The sequence below is a fragment of the Pristis pectinata genome, chromosome 1, assembly GCF_009764475.1.
Source record: "Pristis pectinata isolate sPriPec2 chromosome 1, sPriPec2.1.pri, whole genome shotgun sequence".
Classification (NCBI taxonomy): Eukaryota; Metazoa; Chordata; class Chondrichthyes; order Rhinopristiformes; family Pristidae; genus Pristis; species Pristis pectinata.
In genome coordinates, this window is record NC_067405.1 from 82,107,609 (window position 1) to 82,126,653 (window position 19,045).

The following is a 19,045-nucleotide window of genomic DNA, read 5'->3' on the forward strand; positions in this document are numbered from 1 at the left end:
AGATTGGTGAAGGAGCATTTTGAACATCGCTCTTCTGATTACCAGGTTCTCAAAGATGGTAGAAAGAGGAGAGGTGATGAAATGGTGATGGCACTGATGAGGCTGCACTTGGCGTACTGTGTATAGTTTTTGGTCTCCATAGTTCGTGAAGGATGCTAAGAGCTCTAAGGAGGATGGGCTGTGTTAACCCATGCTCCCCCTCCCCCCCCACCCGACAATCCCGCTCTTCATGCCGTAACCATTCAGTTCCGACCAGCCCCATGGCCTCTGAACTAAAGTCCTGGGGCTCAGACCCACCTCAGAGGAGCAGGCTGACACTCCCTGTAGCAGTAGGAATATGCATAGCCGGACCTTGTGTCCTTTGAATCAGCTGGTAGACAGTCTACTTTCACCCTTTCAAAGACTAGCTTTCCTTTGCCTCCCGGGTTAATTTTTGAGCCAACGTCACAGAGGTTGGTGTTTGTGCGATCTTGCTGTGCGCAGGTGGGCTCCAACAGATGTGCTTCATTGGCTGTAAACTCTTTGGGGTGACCTTGCAGTTGATGGATGATAACAGTAAGTGGTGTGACTGGTGAACACAGAGTGCCTGGTATCACTGCTCCACACCACAGCTCCATCACCCCACAGCCAAACTTCAGGTGTGTCGGACACTGGCAAACTCAGCAAGGAACGGTCAGTTCTCTCTGCTGCAGGAGCAGAGATGCCTTGCTCTGATTATACAGACCAGAATAATGGGTGTGGGTCTGGTCTCCCTTCCAATTTCCACATGAACAGCCAGGGATGGAGGGATACTGACAATGTGCAGTTTAAAATGGCATCCTGGTCGACACCAACATGGTGGGCTGAAGGGCCTGTTCCTGTGCTGTTTTATGTTTCATGTTGTAAGTTCTAACGAAGGATGTACTTATGATAGAGGGATCCCTGCGATGGTTTACCAGGTCAATTGCTGGGATGGCAGGTTTGTACTGAGGGCGACCCTTGGAGTTGAGAGAAAAGTACCTGGGAGTGTGGGCAGGGCTGGTGCAGGGAGGATGTTTGCCCTGGCTGAGGTGTCCAGAGCCAGGGTCACTGTCTCAGAATGAGGGTCAGGCATTTGGGGTAGAGACAGGGAGAAGTTCCTTCACCCTGAGGCTGGTGTGTCTTTGGAATTCTCTTCCCCAGAGGTAAGGTCACCAGCACAAGGCAGAGAGCAGTAGACTGAGGTATTTCGGGAGTGGAAGGGGAAGGAGTTGTTGCAGGAAAGTGGTGCTGAGACTCGTATGAAAAGCTAAAAGCTCAGCAATGATCTCTTCACATGGTGAGCAGGTGTGAGGAGGTGAATCACCCCTGGCTCTATCCACTGTTATTGTGATCAGTATGAGGATTGTGTATGTGGACCATCCCCATCTCTTCAGATCGGACCTCTGAGCTCGGTCATGTCTGCCTGTGGAGATGGGCCGGTTTCTGTCAGGCACGAAGAAGGTCTGACCATGTTTCTGGGGCTGGGCTTAGTGACTCCTCAGCCTGTGGATCAGACCTGTAATGTTCCTGATCTCCGCCGGGCAAACTCACCAGGCAGTTGTGACTGGCGCCCCACTGATCGCTCCACCCCTGTGGACAGTATGTCAGTAGACCCTGAGGAAGTTGCTCCCCCTCTTCCTCCTGCCTATGTGTGACAGGGCCACTCGTTGCATTAAATGTGAGATGCAACCTATTGCCTGGTTTAACCCAGAGTCATAACTAAGGAGTGAGGAGACGTCAGGTTCGATTTTCCACAGTTAATTTAAAGTGTGTCATCCCTCGGTGTTTATGGTGCCGTCTCCCTGTAGGATAAGGAATTTCACCCCAATATTCGCACACTGGCCTGGGACTTTGTTTTATCCCCTCTCCCAGAGAGCTGGGGCTGTGGCGGCCAGTGTCTGTGGGGGCTGTAATCAGTGGGGCTGGAGGCCCCATCGTATGTTCCTGTGTCTGGGCTGTCTCCGGCATGGAGTTATCCATTCGTGCTCCCCCTGCACAGGATTGGGCTGGCAGACATTGGTCTGGGGAGGTGGCCCTTTACAGCACAACTTGCAATATATGAGGTTACGGTGGGATAGTTCCCATGTTTGTGGAGTCACTTGTGGGATCCTGGAAGGGTGACCCCACCCCAACACTCTTCCCTGCCTTTCTGGGATGGAGGGGGTCATGTCTTGTGGTAACTCTCCCAGCATCCCGGCAGTGGACCCGGGCCTGGTGGGGTCAGGAAGCTCTCCCACTGCCAGTGTTCCCACTCCTGCTCCACCTCCTGCCAGCAGTCTTGGCTACAGGTGATACAGGTGTTTCTTCCCTCCAGTGGATGGGCAAGGGGAGGGGGGCACTGAACATGGGTTCCAGAATCACTAACACATCCTCTGCCTTGGTCAGGTGAGCTGGAGATCACAGAGCCTCCACAGAATGTGCGTGTGGCCTTGGGGGGACGAGCCGAGCTTCCCTGTGTGGTGTCTGACGGCCGGGCACATGTGCGATGGACCAGGTAAACAGGGACAGGTGGTCCGGGGGAAGTAAACTAAGTCCCACCGTGGGGAACAGTGTCCTGTCCTGGGGACCCCCACCCCACCCTGTCCTGTCCTGGACAGTGATCCGATCAATTTCCCCCTCAGTACCCAGGCATCACCAGGTGATGGGCAACTCGCAGCTGGAGGGAGGGACCGGGTTGAGGGAGGGGGGAAGATGTGTGGGGAGGAGGGAGGTACAAGGCCGAGGTATCGCTGCTCTCGCTGTAATTATTGCCAATCATTAACCCACACTCTGGTCCCACCCTCTTTCAGGTAGACCAAGTGAATTCCCATCTGGGTCTGACCATTGCTTCTCCCTGGCCACCACAACCCATATAGGGGTCACATTGTGTGTGGTGGGACCTAGCTCTCTGCCCCACACGGTAAAGCTTCCTCTAGGTTCCTTGGCAGGACGTTAACCAACATCAATGTCCCAGCACCAAGCCCCTCCTCACTCTCAAGTACCAGATTGTTCTCATTTGTGAAGCGGGCCCTCCGTAAGGGTAGGAGATTATCAGGGACACCATGGAAGGAGTTACAGGACGTGCTCAGAGTTCCCGTGAGGACCTACAATGTCCCACTGGGTCCTGGGAACCCCTGGATCATGACCACTCATGGTGATGGACACAGGAGCCGGGGTAATTGGTGAATGGAGTGGTCCACCTCACAGCCCCGTCCTGCCCCATCTGTGGGGGCAGGACCCTGATTGTCCACAGGCCTGATACCGGGCTCCCTGACCAAGGCATCGGAGCTCCCACTGGGAAGAGACTTCAGGAAGAAAAAGGGAATGCTTCAGGGGATTTCCAGAGTCTCCTTGGAAAAAATGTAACCCCCTCCCCCAACCCCAGCTCACTCCTGGGATCCTCCGGCCCATGACTGATCCTGGTGGTGGAGAAGGGGTCAGGATGGTGGGGGTTTCGTGCATCAGGAGCACACTGAGTTCTGTGCAAGCAGTGGAAGGAGCAGACCTCCTCACTAACTACCCACTCTCCAGCCCATCCTGCCTCACCTGTGGAGAGTCTGCAGGTCCCACACTGACCTTGTCGGGCACCTAAGGACCGGAGTGGAAGCTACCTCCTTGATTGGAGGGGTTGCCTGAGGAAGAAGCAGAAGATGCCATATTCTGTTTTTTTTTCTTCAGGACATAATGGACCCACTTCTCTCACCTCACCATCAAGGAAGTTTGCACTGTTACAAGGCCCTCATTAACGTTGGCTGTGCAATGCACCAGTGATGGGGACACAGCACCAGCCTGCCAAAGACGGTGTGTGACCCATCCTGACGTCTCTATGTGAGCCGTCTCCAGCCAATTCACCATGTGATATCTCAAAGTAAGTGAGCACATTGGACACAGTGGTGGTGTCAGGATCAGTCAGCACTCTGTGGTACTGTGCCTCCATTCTGCAGCCACAACATTGACATCCACCCACCCCCAAAACAGAGGACCACAAACTGGGGGTCATTACTGGTCTAGCCACATGACATTGTACAAGTAGGTTGGAAACTGGGAGGATTCAGTGAGTGATTCACCTGACATCCCCAGGCCTGTCCACCATCTACAAGGCACAAGTCAGGAATGTGATGGAACACTCTCCATTTACCTGGAGAGTGCAGTTCCAACAACACTTGAAACCCAACACCATCCAGGACAAAGCAGCCACTTGATTAGCTCCCCTTCCCCACCCTAAATATTCATTTACTATAGTGTAGTGGCTGCAGTGTGTACCATCTACAAAGTGCACTGCACTTACCCAGGCTACTCCAACAACACCTTCCAACCTGCCACCTCACCACTGAGAAGGGCAGGAGCAGCAGGTGCAGGGGAACACCATCACCTGCAGGTTCTCTCTAAGTCGAACATGATCCAACCTTAGAACTGTCACCATTCCTTCACTGTTGCTGGGTCTAACGCCTGGAACTCCCTCCCAAGCAGTACTGTGGGAGCACCTTCACCAAGGACACAAGTGGTTCAAGGAGGTGGCTGTCAACCCTCCTCAAGGGTAGTTCAGATCAGACAATGGGTTCTGTGATGCCCAGATTTTGCAAACAAAATAAGCCTAGCAACTGCACCTGAACAATGTTAGTTGAAGATTCAATCTGAATCAATGTGAGAACAGTCGCTGATGTTTTCCTCAATTTCTCACAGGAAAAATCGTGCAGCCAAACTGTGATAAGTAGATTTGTTTTTAAACGCAGGAATGGGATCCCTCTGAGAGCGGACACTGACCATGTCTCCATTTCACCGGGTGGTACCTTGACTTTGCACAACGTTCAGTTGGGAGATTCTGGGACTTACACCTGCAATGCGTACAGTGGATCTCGTTCTGTCAGTGCCAGCGCTGAGCTGACAGTCATATGTGAGTAAATCAGAGTCTGTGGTGATTGTCCTAGTCCTGTGTATTGTGAGTGTGCTGCCCCTCTCCACCCTTCAACCAATAGCACTGCAGTGTGGGAGTAGCCGGTTAAAGGAGGATGCTGAGGCATCGAGTCTGTGTTGATCTGCTGATCAGCTCTGGGCTCTTGGTAACACTTCCCATCCTGCACCTGCCCTCATCTTCTGGTGGGAGCATTCTAGTGGTCCCTGCTGGTCAAAGGCTGCACTGTCAGTGAGCACATTCTATTACCTCCTGAAGCAATGAACTTTCAAGAATCCAAACACAAATGGAGCTGTTAAAGTGCACCCCTCAGTTACCCAGGTTATTCTGTTATTTATTCCTGTGACTTTACTGCAGAATTGATACTTCCAGATTCTACACTGCAGAACTTGGGCCATCTGCCAATGTATGCAGTAAATTCTCAGCAAGAAGGACATTTTAGGACATTTGGAACAACAAACAGTTGGAGGAACTCATCAGGTCAAACAGCATCTGTGAGCGGGGAAAAGAATTGATGTTTGCATGTTTTCCCGGGTGTTCCAGTTTTCTCCCACGTCCCAAAGACGTGAGTTGGTAGGTTAATTGGCTGCTGTAAGCTGCCTCATGTGAGGGGGAGAATCTGAGGGGAGTTGATGGGAATGGAGAATGACATGGGTGGTTGGTCGGTACGGTGGGCCGAGGGGCCTGTCTCTGTGCTGTACAACTCTGTGACACCCTTAAATATTCTTGGTTTAGTGAGTGCGTGGTAGTGGCTGGAGTAGGCAACATCCCATCCAACACTGCCTTCTAACATCATTGTTAGTGAGCTAATGCTGGCCATTTTTCATTTCTCACATGATATTTTTCAGCCACAGAAGCAGTGATGCCCCCTACAGCCCTTGATTCGTTGTGTGTGGACTTGCCAGAGCTGGCAAACTGTGACCTGATAATGCAGGCCAACCTGTGCTCCAACCAGTATTATGCCAGCTTTTGCTGTTCAACTTGTTCCAAACGCCAGACTCACAACCGGCCGCTGCAGCAGGGATAACGGGGCCATGCACGGACAGCGGTGGCTCGCAGGTGATGGGTGAAACCTCTGTTGCTTGGTGCAGTGACTGATCCATGTTCTCAGGCAGTATACTACCTGGTATTGACACAGAATGGTAAACCATATAATTGGCCTGAAATGAAGCAAATCAAAGGGTTTCCTTAACACACAGTCCAGCATCATCCTCCTGTGTCCCAGCTCTAAGCATGGGGTGGGGAGGGGGTGGTTGAGGTAAATTGAGCTAGAGAGGGAGCAGAAAGATGTTGCCCAGGTGAAGGCCTGGTTTATAAGGAGAGGCTGTATCATTTGCGACTGTTTTCCCTGGAGCACAGGAGACTGAAGGGTGACTTCGGAGAGGTTTATAAAATCATGAAAGGCGTAAGGTGGATGGCCAGTCTTATTCCCAGTCTAAAACTAGTGAGCTCAGATTTAAGGTGAGAAGGGAAAGATTTACAGGGGTCCTGAGGGACAACTTTCCCACACAGGGTGGTGGGTAAAGGAATGAGCTGCCAGAGGAAGTGGTAGAGGTGGGTACAATTATAATGTTTAAAAGACATTTGGACAGGTACACAGATAGGAATGGTTTAGAGGGATATGGGCAAAACATGGGCAAATGGGACTAGCTTAAGTGGAAATCTTGGTTAACAGGGATGAGTTGGGCTGAAGGGCCTGTGCTATATAACTATTATCTGATCCAAGCTCTGAGCTGAAGTTCACTGTGGGAAGTTGCGCAGAGGGCTCAAGTAACTGCACTTTCTCCTTGTGGATGTCAAAATAAGATTCAGCAGGTAGCTCAGCTGTTTTTCCTCATTTGACCAGATGCTGGACTTAACCTGAAGTTCACGAAAATTTCAGCAACTCCATGCTGAGACACTAAGACAAGTCAGCTGGAACTTTTTAGTGTGAGGAGGCTGTAGTACACACTGTCCCTGTGCTGACTCCCAAAGAGTTAGTCCCAGTTGTTAGTCGCTATCCCTTTGTGCTTCCTAAATGTCACATTTACCAAAAGATCAAGTGCTGGTGAAGTGCTGTCTGGGGCTCTCAAAATGATGTTTTGGGGGAGATGTTACAAATGCAGTGATCCATTCCCAGCATTCAGCTTTTACGGTTGGGCACATTTACATTCTTTCCAAACTCCAGTTTGCTGGCACTCCATTGTAGAATACTGCCTGGAAACATCCTCCTGCCTATTTCTTCTGGCACATTTTAACATCGTAGAGCTCTGCTCATACTTGCTTGGGTTGTCTGATCTGTTTCCTGCTGTAAATTCACCATTTCTCAGCTTTGTGTATGTCACCCGGAACTGCTGGTTGATCGGAACAGTTCTCATTATCACTCACCTTCATCACTGCAGCCTTTTAGTGCAACTGATTATGAGAGCTGATATAATTTGCTGGTATGGCCAACATTTATGGTCCCCTGAAGTGAGGGACACTTCAAAAAACAAACGTAGCTCACTGCAGCCCTTTTGGTGAAAATATTGTGTGTGGTTGTGGAGAGTTCAGATCTGGATCCAGTAGTGATGATGGAGCAGCAATTCCTTTCTCAGAGGAAGGGGGCAGGATGGCTGTATGTCATGGGCAGTGGTATCCCATGCACCACTGATACAGAATTTTAACTTGTCTCCAATGATTAATATTTTTGTCCAATCAGGTTTCATTCTAATCTTTAGAGTGAGCTGAGCTTGGTTGTTTTCATAAAGGAACAGAAGTCACAGCAGGAGCTCCCTCCTTTCCGTACTACCGTTTCTGTAAATCAGTCAGGGTCCTACTCTTGGTTCTGCAGCCCCTTTTATTCCAAGGTTTCAATCGTAATGGCAAGCCTGCTATGTTAGTTTATCATACACCTCTTATGAAACTTGTATAATAAATCACATTAACCTATTCAACCCTGTTAATTCATCAAAAAACACTTTCGTTAATTATGTCTGTCTTTAACAAATCCTTACTTGTCTAAGTGACTGCTAACCTTGTCCCCAGTTGTTGCTAGAATATCCTGCACCTCAGTGCGTGAGCCACTCATTGACAAGAGACACCATTTTGCTGCACATGCATTTCCCCATGAGGAAGCTCTGATTACCAGTACTTTGATCAAACTCCACACCCTACCATCACAGCAACTGTTTAATCATTCTTCCCTCCTCCCCTCCCCCCAACCCAATTTTCATTGGTAATAGTTACTTTGAGCCTTGACCCACTCCGATCTTGTCTTGGAGCGATCAAGCTCACAACTAACAGGATGGTTGTGCTGCCAGAGACGCATGGTTCGACTTTTGTGGCACTCAGGCTGCACCTTCTCATCCGTTCAATGGGGAATGGGAATTCCGAGAAGTGCTTGAAGTGCTGCAGCCAGTAGAACTGCTGTCTCCAGAGACTCAGGTTCAATCCTGCATGGAGTCCACACCTCCTCCCTGGGTTCTCTCCTTTCCTCCCACATCCCAACAATGTGCAGCTTGGTAGGTTAATTGGCTGCTATAAATTGCCCCTGGTGTGTGGGTGAGTGGTAGAATCTGGGAGAATTAAAAAAAAGGATTGGGAGAAGGTCGGTGCAGACTGAGTGGGCCAAAGGGACCACTTCTGTGCTGTATCTCTATGTTCTGTAGTCACTAGGTTTAATCACACCCTTCTATTGAACAAGGATGTAGACCATATATAATTTTCCAGTGCTCGGGCGCTATGGCCAAATCACCAGATGTTTGGACGATCATGGCCAGGGGTCACTGCAATTCCATCCCTCACTTCCCTGAGCAACCTAGGCTGCACTGCACCTGTGGTGGCGATTTATCCATCAGTAATCTCAATATTTTGCCCATTCAATTACATCTTCCTTGAAGCTTAATTTAGTACCTCTCAGTCACTGTCATATCTTTCGATCATGTGGCAGCTGGAACTGTACACACTTCAGTTGTGGCCTGTTTTGGGTTTAATGCATCTGTGCTAGTAAGGCAAGCACATGTACACCTTACCAATAAGGTGGGCAGATGCTACTCATCCATTACTCTCCTTGAACTATCAATCAGTTCTTGTGTTTTCCTGCACCTTGTTTGCCCTCCCAGTTCTCCCACTGGCATTGTATTTGCCACTTTACTGCCTATTAACCAGTCCACTTCTATCTTCCTCACACTCAAACACACCCATTTTGGTATCATTAGCAAACTTCTAAATTTTGATCCCTACATTTGTCCAAATTGACATATACCATGGAAGTAGTGGTCCTGATAACTAATCCTATTACAGCACAGTGCATACAGTCACTAAAACCCATCAACCATGGCTTTCTTCCATTGAACTAATTTGCATTCCAACTTGCTTTTGTTGGGTATTTACTTTATGGCACTTAAGTCAAATTCCTTCTAAAATCCCTATATACCCCCAAACACCCCCTTCCTTGCTACCTCCTTAAATCACTTTCTTCCTTGGTCATGACTGGCCCGTAAATCCACAAACTAACCCTCATCTGGGCTTCTAAATGGTTTATGATTTCTTCCAGAGATTTACTCAAAAAAGCCTTCTCACTGTGTCCTACCACATTCCAAGGACAGTGGTGATGAAGCATTGTGGCCTCAGAACTGTTCCTCCATTCCTGCAACATTGAACCATCAACAGTAAGCATTCCTCAGTCCAGAATGTGTGAGAGAGATCCAGAGTGCGGGGGGGGGGGGGGGGGGGGGGGGGGGTGGTGGGGGGAGGAAGCAGCAAGTCACAAGAGGCCCAGAATGTAGCTGTGGTGGGTGTGTGGCAAGAGCCAGGGGTCAGGAAGGTGGGTAGGTTTACAGCTTGGATCCAGAGTGCTTGTATATGTCACACTCCCTTTAAACCCAAGTTCATTAGAAAGTATTATACCACTGTGTAATGTGTAAAAATATTAAATAAAAGTGCATCTGTGTGTTAATGAGGAGGAATATTTGGTAAAATCTGCTGATCCAGCCCCAAAGGCCAAGCTTAGTTCCACTGTAATGTAGTTGGTCAATTTTCTGCATTAAACTGCATCCACCCTCTGCCTGCACTGTGTAATCGGTCACTCTAATGCCTACAACATCCAGAAATTGATGCAGGTTACTGTTTACAGTTATTTCCTCCCAAGTTGAACCTTTGCTTTCTTCTTGCTTTGAAAGGATACAGCAACCATATTAATAAAACACAACCAGAACTTTGCAACAATCAACTGGATTGTGAAGAAAAATAATTGAAATTGAAGCATACATTTGGCACAGTTCTGAAGCCATGGTCATGTCTACCATGATCTTCACTGTGGGAAGGGAAGGGCAGGGAATGGCAGGACAGGACAAGTTGTCTTGAAGCTGCACAGTGCTGTAGCTATTGGAACTGCTGCCTCACACCTCCTAACCTGGTTCAGTCCTGACCGCCAGTGCTCTGTTCTCCATGTGACCGCATGGGCTTCCTCCAGTTGCTCCAGTTTCCGCCCATGTCCAAGTGCGAGTTGGTAGGTTGACTGGCCACTAAATTGCCCCTAGAGTGCAGGTGAGTGGTAGATTCTAGGGGCAGTTGATGGGAGCATGAGCACAAATGGAGGCAATGGCTAGCACAGACTCAGTGGGCCAAAAGGCCTGTTTCTGTGCTATTAGACTTTGATCTTTTCAAATCATTGATCATGCTGTTAACTTCACTAATAAGACCATCATTTATTGCTGAGCTGTCATCTTGAACCACCAAAGTCCTTCTGGTGGAGGTGATCACACAACACAATCGCAACCCTTGTATTGGGAATTCCAGCAACATCAGCCTGGTTTGGCACTTGGAGATGAGTCATACATCAGTTTAGTACACAGGCTTTCTATGGGCTAAATAATCATGGTTATATAAAAAAAACTCATACTTAAGACACTGATTGGGTGACAATTTTTTCTGCTATAGGTCCACTTGCAATGACACGCACAGGACTACTGTAGAATATGAACAAGAACTTCTCTACAAGTAACTTTTGAAAATTCATACCACTTCTAAATATACAAGCAGTGATAACTTTTAATTATTCAGAAACTTGTAAGTACGTTTGAAGACATTATGTATGTAAATTTAGAATTAAAAGTTGATGCATAATCTTTAATTATGTGATGTAGAGAAAACAAGGATGGGAGGTTTATTCCCTTCCAAAGAGAGATTTCGATATTTATCTGCAAACAGAATTTGTGAAGAGATCTTGGCATTTTTATGTGGAATGTTGACAAATTGGATACACTCACTGAATTAACATTTCTTCCACTGGACTCAACTGTTTTGAGCACACTGTCACTCCTTTGCAGACTCTCAAAGCATACTTTTAAGGACAAGATGTTTCTGTCAAAGTATATTGTGTACTGTTTATTAACATTTCCATGAAAGGCAAATTAAACAACTTATTTTGAATCGATGCTTTTTTTTTGTATTTTAGATGATGGCAAAGTACAATAATTTTTTTTTGATCACAGGAATTAAAACACAAATGGGTGTTGGCAGACATCCTGCCAGGATGGGTTTAAGTTAAAACTGCACTTATGATCTTCTTTACACTGTGCAAAATCAACCTTTCTGCCACCAGTTAACAGATCTACTCAACAACTATTTCTTCCCAAGAATAAGTCTAGTTAAATGCCCAAATTTCCTTGCATAGCTTTTTAGCCTTTTTAATATAGTGGTTATATTTAGTTATCTTCGCAATTTGAGTTAAAATGCGTGCTTTGATCTGAGATTTGCTGGCTCTGAGACACAGGTGCACATTAATATGGCTAAGTTTGGGGGCTGGTCAATGAAAATACCACTTAGTAACTGGAATCAGTTATCCACAATTCATCCCCACAATATTACAACATAGAAAGTAGAGCGATTTCAAATCATCCAAAAAGCTTTTCAAATATGGTCAGTCCTCTAACCATTTATTTGTTAAAGATTATAAATCTCCAGTATAAATTTCTTTTTATTACAAGTGATTGTAAGGCTCGTGCAAGTCAAAATTAAAACAAAACTAGAAAGCATACCTGCTGAATTTTCAACTGAGATGTAAAGTAACTGTAACTCAGAAAAACTGACTCTGATCACCATAAGTGGAGATCAGCCAGAGTACCACAAGGGACCAAGGAGTCAGCTTAACAGTATTGTGCAAATCCATTTTTACCATTTCGGCAATCGAACCTGGCTGGCCTCCTAAAAATCTATTCAGGATAGCAAGGGATCAAGAACATTGTCAATGACACAAAACAGAGTCTTGCTGAACAGAATACAAGATTGATCATGGCTGATGTATACCATAACAATACTGCTCTGTACTAATGATTTATAATAGGGCATCTGTTCAAGCAAGTGTGCTACCCACAGCAAAAAGGCCATTGCAAATACCACTTTAAAAGATGGAATACATGAATTACTTACATTAGCATCAGCAATAAACCACTCTCTCTGTATATACATTTCGTACAACCTTTCGGTGTTTTACCTTTGGCAAGATTACTTACAGCTCAATATCCGTACTATTAAAATATATATACTAATGCATAAAAATAAAGATTTTGGCATCAATGTATTCAAATTGGAAGCTCCAACACAAGAACTGCAGCATCTTCCTGCAGTCCCACCACAGAGTACCCACATAATTATAGGTAGAAAGAGTTTAGAAACCAACAGCTGATCCCCTACATGTACCATTAAAATAAACAGGTTTTCCAAGGCAGATAATGGACAAGCCCCTTTGATTGGACAACTTAGTCAGATGGTCGAGTCCAGCTTTGCATCATGTTTATAATGGTTCTCAGGGACTGCTGAAGCAGTTCTTCATGCCCATTATCAACACTGAATGCTCTCCACACACTCACCAGATAAAGGAAAACCAGAGCCTTACTCAAAGCTCAATCTCAAAAGTCTTCTGTAAGTCACTAGAGAATGGATTAGTTGGAGAAGGGGTTGCCCGCTGCTTTGACTTACACTCCAGTGCATTCCACTGAGCTTCAAATGCATCCTCAGGAATACCCGCTGCCACCTGACTGCTTTTGGTTTCCATTGTCCAGTTGCTACTTTCTGTTTCATTGAAAACTGCTGAACCGTTAATCTGTTTGGCAGGTTTAAAGTATGGGCTAGGGTTAGCAGCAACCCCCACCATGTTCTGACCCTGCTGTGCATGCGTAACCTGAGTATGGCCAGCTGTGCCAAAGACATTTGCAACCATTTGTGAAGGGGTGATGCCCACCACAGGCAGACTTGGAGCTTGAAATGGAATGCCATTGGTGACCTGCAGAGGGTAAGGCTGAGCAGGAATAAATGCAGGCTGCATGGGAGGAACCACACTGGCCGGTGTTGCCTGAGGGCTGATAAATGCGCCACTCTGAAATGACTGTGGAGCTGAAGGCATGGCCACTGACGGCTGAGGCGATGGCTGCATCCGAACGCTCTTGGACACTTCTTCAAGCCAGCGGTCTGCTTCTGAAGGTGTGCGTTTGTGACTGGGTTGAAATGGTGCCGTTACAGCGGCAGCTGGGCCCCAGTCACCACCTGCTTAAAACAAGAGGAAGAGTGAAAAAAAAACTGCAGCGGCAATCGTTGGGGGGAAGCAATTCCTCTGGCTAAGCAAAGAATTGGAGCACATTTAATTAATTCTCTTACAAGAGTACCTGTTGCAGCCCAGTCTTGCACATTTATTCTCAGCATTTCTCACCACTTGCTGCCTTTCTGTTGTTTTGCAATAGAGTGGATGATCTGTCACTTTTACCCAGATTATATTCCATCTGCCATGCTCCAATTCACATCCCTTTGAAACCTCTTTACATCCTCCTCTGTACTCATAATCCCACCCAGTTTAGTGTCAGCAGCAAACTAGGAACTGTGATATTTCATCCCCTTAGTCATGAATTTTGAACAGCTGGGACCCAAGCACCAATTCTTGTAGTACCCCACCAGTTACAGCCTGCCACCCATCCTTCATTCCCCCTCTTAGCCATCTGTCCATAAACAATTCTGAATACATACTTGTATATTCCACATCCTCTAACCTGTTGACCAAGCTTCCATGTGGTACCTTACTGAAAGCTTTCTGAAAATCCAATACACCATACTGCGGAGCAGACTTGATGGGCCTAATTCTGCTCCTATGTCTTAGGGTTGTCTCTTATCACATCCTCAAAGAACTCCAGTAGATTAATCAAATATGATTTCCCTTTCAATAAACCCATGATGACACTGCCTAATCCTATTTCAGTCTAGTTGTTCCATTGTTGCATCCTTTATTATAGATTCCAGCAATTCCCTGCTTGCGAGTATCAAAGATTAGACCAACCCTTGGAAAGCAGTCAAGGTGCTTCAAAGGAGTCTAATCTACACTGAGCAAGAACAGATGACCAAAAGCTTAGGGAGCGCTGGACAGAGAGGGAGCGCGCGACTGGCAAAGATTTTCAGTGAGAATTTCTCAACCTTGTAAACTGGATGTCTGAAAGCAGAGCGACCAAAGATGAGACAGAGAGCTGCAGAAAAGGCTAATGCAGAAACCTGGATGGGTTGTAACAGAGAAGGTCTCAGATCAGGACCACCAAAGCCACAGAGGGCTTTTGAACATGGAAGAGAAATTTTAAAAGCTCCCAAATTTATTGCACTTTTAATTATAGCAAACATCCCAAAGCAATGAGTTATAATAATAGCAACAAACAATCTGAAGGAACTCAGCGGGTTGAGCAGCAGCTGGGTGGGCTGGGGGGTAGGGGAAGGAAGGGCCAGAACAGCACACAATATGCCAGATGTGGCCTCACAAATATTTTAAAAAGCTTCCCTGCTCTTATATTCCATGCCCCAGCTAATGAAGGCTAGTATCCCGTATGCCTTCTTCATTACTCTATCGCCCTGCACTGCCGCCTTCTGGGATCTTTGGACCTATCATAGTCATGGAGGTATAAAGCAGAGAAACAGGCCCTTAGGCCCAACTCAGCCATGCCAACCAAAGGTGCCTACCTCAGCTAGTCCCATTTCCCTGCTTTTGGCCCATATCCCTCTGAACCTTTCCTATCCATGTACTTGCCCAAATGTCTTTTAAATGTTGTAATTCTACCCACCTCTACCACTTCCTCTGACAGCTCATTGCATATATCCATCCTGTGTGAAAGAAGTTTCCCCTCAGGTCCCCTTTAAATCTCTCCCCTTTCACCTTAAGCCTATGCTCTCTAGTTTTAGACTCCCATTCCCTGGGAAAAAGTGCTCCTCATGATTTTATACACCTCTGATAAGGTCACCCCTCAGACTCCTACACTCCAGGGAAAACAGTCCCAGCCTATCCAGTCTCTCATAGAACAGTAATCACTGGACAGGCCATTCGGTCCATGATGTTGTGCTGACCTTGATACCAATTTATACCAACTGTCCTCCTCCTGTGTATCATCCATATCCCTCCATATTCATGTGTCTATCTAAAAGCCTCTTAAACTCCATCAAACCTCCTGATTCCACTACTACCCCTAGTAACCCATTCCAGGCACCTACCACTCTCTGCATAAAAAACTTGCCCCTCACGTCGTCTTTAAACCACCACCCCCCATTTACCTAAAAAGCATGTCCTCTGGTGTTTGACATTTCAACCCTGGAGAACAGATTCCGACTGTCTACCCTATCAGAATCAGGTTCATTATCACTGACATATGTCGTAAAATTTGTTGTTTTGCGGCAGCAGTACAGTGCTAGACATAAAGACAAAGTTACTATAAGTTACAAAAATAAATAAATAGTGCAAGAGGAATAACGAGGTAGTGATCTACGCCTCTCAATTTTATAAACCTTTACCAGATCTCCACTCAGCTTTCAACACTCTAGGGAGAACAACCCAAGTTTGTCCAGCCTTTCCTTACAGTTCATACCCTCTAATCCAGGCAGCATCCTGGTAAACCTCTTCTGCATCCTTTCCACAGTCTCCACTTCCTTCCTATCATGGGGTGACCAGAACTGCACGCAATACTCCAAGTGTGGTCTGACTTTTCTATAGCTGCAGCATGACTTCCTTACTCAACACCCCTACCAATGAAGGCAAGCATTCCATACACCTTCTTTACCACCTTATCCACTTGCACAGCCACTTTCAGTGAACTATGGACCCAGACCCCAAGATCCCTCTGTACCTCAATGCTATTAAGGGGCCTACCATTAACTGTATACTTTCTCCTTTCATTTGACCTCCCAACACCTCATACTTGCCTGGATTAAACTCCATCTGCCACGCCTCTGCCCATATCTGTAACTGATCTACATCCCGCTGTACTCTTTGATAGTCCTTTACACTGTCCACAACTCCACCAATCTTAGTGTCACCCGCAAACTTGCTAATCCACCCATCTACATTTTCATCAAAATCATGCACAAGCATCACAAATGACAGGAGGTCCCAGCACCGATCCTTACGGAACACTACTGGTCACGGACCTCCAGCCAGAATAACAGCCTTCCACCCCTACTCCGTCTTCTAATGGGTAAGGCAGTTCCGAATCCAAATTTGCCTGATCCCATGCATCTTTATCTTCTGAATCAACCTACTACGAGGGACCTTATCAAATGCCTTACTAAAGTCCATGTAGATAACATCCACTCCTTTACCCTCAACAAGCACCTCCTCAAAAAACTCAAGTTTGTAAGGCATGACCTGTCCTACACAAAGCCATGCGCATTAGTATCCTCTCCAATAGCTTCCCTACCACTGACGTGAAGCTCACCGACCTATAATTACCTGGATTATCCTCATTTCCCTTCTTGAACAAAGGCACAACATTTGCTACTCTCCAGTTCTCTGGTAACTCACCTGTTGCTAGTGAGGACACTAAGATCTTTGTCAAAGCCCCAGCAATCTCCTCACTTCCTTCTTTCAAATATTCTGGGATATATGTCATCAGGTCCTGGGGATTTATCCACCTTAATGCTTATCAGAAGACCCAGCACTACCTCCTCCTTAATCTCAATGTCCCAGCACATTAGTATGTCCCAATCTGACGTCATTATCCTCCAAATCCTTCTCCTTGGTAAATACTGACTCAAAGTACTCATTTAGTACCTCAGCCTCTTGCTCTGACTCCAAGCACAAATTCTCTCCTTTATCCTTGAGTGGACCTACCCTCTCCTTAGTTATCCATTTTTTTTAATGCAAGTATAAAATGCCTTGGGATTCTCCTTGATCCTGTTGACCAGGGACATTTCATGGCACCTTTTGGTCTTCCTAATCACTGCTTGAGCACTTCCCTGCTATCTTTATATTCCACGAGGGCTCAGTCTGACTTTAGCTTCCTAAACCTTATGCACGCATCCTTTCACTTCCGGACTAAATTTAGGACCTCTCAGGTCATCCAAGGTTCCCTTAACCTTACTGGAACGTGAACTCTGATCAGCTGGTCTTTAAATAACTCCCACATGTCAGACATGGACTTGTCCAACAGCAGCTGCTCCCAATCAATGTCCCTTATCTCCTCTTATCCTATCATAATTTGCCCTCCCCCAATTTAGTACCTTCCCGCAACATCCAATTATATCCTTACTCATAACTATCTTAAAACATTTCCAAAATGTTCACCCAGTATCAGATCTGTCACCTGGTCTGGCTCATTTCCCAAAACCAGGTAAAGTATGTTCTCCTTATAACTCGAGCCCTCCAGGCCTGGTGACATCCTTGTGAATTTTTTCTGCACCATCTCCAGGTTAATCACATCCTTCCTATAGTATTGGGACCAGAATTGCCCACAATATTTCAAGTATGGTCTCACCAATGACTTGTACATGATGACCCAACTGATGAAGGTAAGTGTGCTATACACCTTGTTCACCATCCTCGCTACCTGTGTTGCCACTTTCAGGGAACTGTGGATTCAAATACATAGGTCCCTCAGCTCTACAACAATCCCCAGGGTCCTGCCATTCACTGTGTATGTCCTGCCCTGGTTTAACTTCCCAAAATGCATCACTTCGTACTTGTCCGAGTTAAATTCCATCTGCTATTCCTTAGCTCAATTTCCCAGTTGACCTAGATCCTGCTGTACCCTTAGACAACCTTCTTCACTGTCCACCAAAAAACCATCAATTTCGGTGGCCATCTACAAACTTACTAACCACGTCACCTACTTTCTCATCCAAACCATTAACATAGACAGCAAACAACAGTGGACCCAGCACCGATCTCTGCAGCACACCACTAGCCTCAGGCCTCCACTCTGGAAAAAAACAACCCTCCATTACCACCCTTTGCCTCCAACCACCAAGCTAATTTTGTATCCAATTGGCTAGCTCACTCTGGATCCCATGTGATCTAATCTCTCTGACCTGGCTACCATGCTGGATCTTGTTAAAAGCTTTGCTCAAGTTCACGTAGATAACGTTTACTGCTCTGTCCTCGTTAATCCTCTTGCTTGCTTCTTCAAAAAACATAATCAAATTCCTGAGACACAATTTCCCACACACAAAGCCATGCTGGCTATCCATAATTTGTACACCAAGGTCCTTCAATAGTCACTAGGGCCCTACCATTCATCGTCTGTCTTCCCAAAATGCATCACTTTATACTCATTCAGATTGAATTCCATCTGCCATTGCCCTGCCCAATTTACTAGCTGATCTGTATCTTTCTGTGGCCTGAGACTATCCTCCTCACTGTCCACAACATCACCAAGTTACTGTGTACCTGGTACTGGATGTTGGATTGTGGAAGGAACATTGATGAGATAAATGCAAGTGCCACAAATTGCTCATACTTCCATGTGATGAAGCCACTGCCTCTACCCCTCAATACTATCCTGGGCCCGACCCAGGTTCAATCTCAACCTCCGGTGCTGACCTGTGTTTGCATGTTCTCCCTGTGATTGCATGGGTTTTCCCCAGGTGTTCCAGTTTCCTCCCTCATCCCAAAGACACAAGGGTTGGTAGGTTAATTGGCTGCTGTAAATTGCCCCCCGTGTGTAGGCAAGTGGTAGAATCTGGGGGAGTTGATGGGAATGGGATTAATGTAGGATTAGTTGTTGATGGCTGGCATAGCTGAAGGGCTTGTTTCTAAACTCTACGACTCCAAGGCACAGAGGATCACAGCAGCAAATTAAGTAGAGACAGATGCAATTATGAGCAAAGTTTATTGAGGAAGATGAAGCTGTTTTTTGTATTGGCACCTCAATTCAGGGTCAAAGTAGAGAATACAAACAA

The 19,045-nt window shown here is 46.4% G+C and overlaps 2 protein-coding genes across 12 annotated transcripts in view; one reads left to right on the forward strand and one right to left on the reverse strand.

Annotated features, from left to right (window-relative positions):
• The window catches only part of LOC127578447 (papilin-like), a 100,447-nt gene extending 88,833 nt beyond the window's left edge, over positions 1 to 11,614 (forward strand). The window contains 4 exon segments of the mRNA XM_052030479.1: positions 2,386 to 2,494; positions 4,713 to 4,873; positions 5,740 to 5,950; positions 10,793 to 11,614. Of these exon segments, the coding sequence (XP_051886439.1) occupies positions 2,386 to 2,494; positions 4,713 to 4,873; positions 5,740 to 5,918 (449 nt within the window). The 3' untranslated portion in view covers positions 5,919 to 5,950; positions 10,793 to 11,614.
• A 147-nt stretch (positions 11,615 to 11,761) lies between these two features.
• numb (NUMB endocytic adaptor protein) overlaps positions 11,762 to 19,045 on the reverse strand; it is a 135,197-nt gene continuing 127,913 nt past the window's right edge. For 7 of the 11 annotated variants that reach the window (XM_052030501.1, XM_052030511.1, XM_052030562.1 and 4 more), the window contains one exon: positions 11,762 to 13,399. In XM_052030501.1, coding sequence (XP_051886461.1) covers positions 12,750 to 13,399 — 650 coding nt within the window. In that variant the 3' untranslated portion in view covers positions 11,762 to 12,749. The remainder of the gene's footprint in view (positions 13,400 to 19,045) is intronic. The other 4 variants (XM_052030547.1, XM_052030556.1, XM_052030570.1 and 1 more) reach the window with 1 other exon arrangement.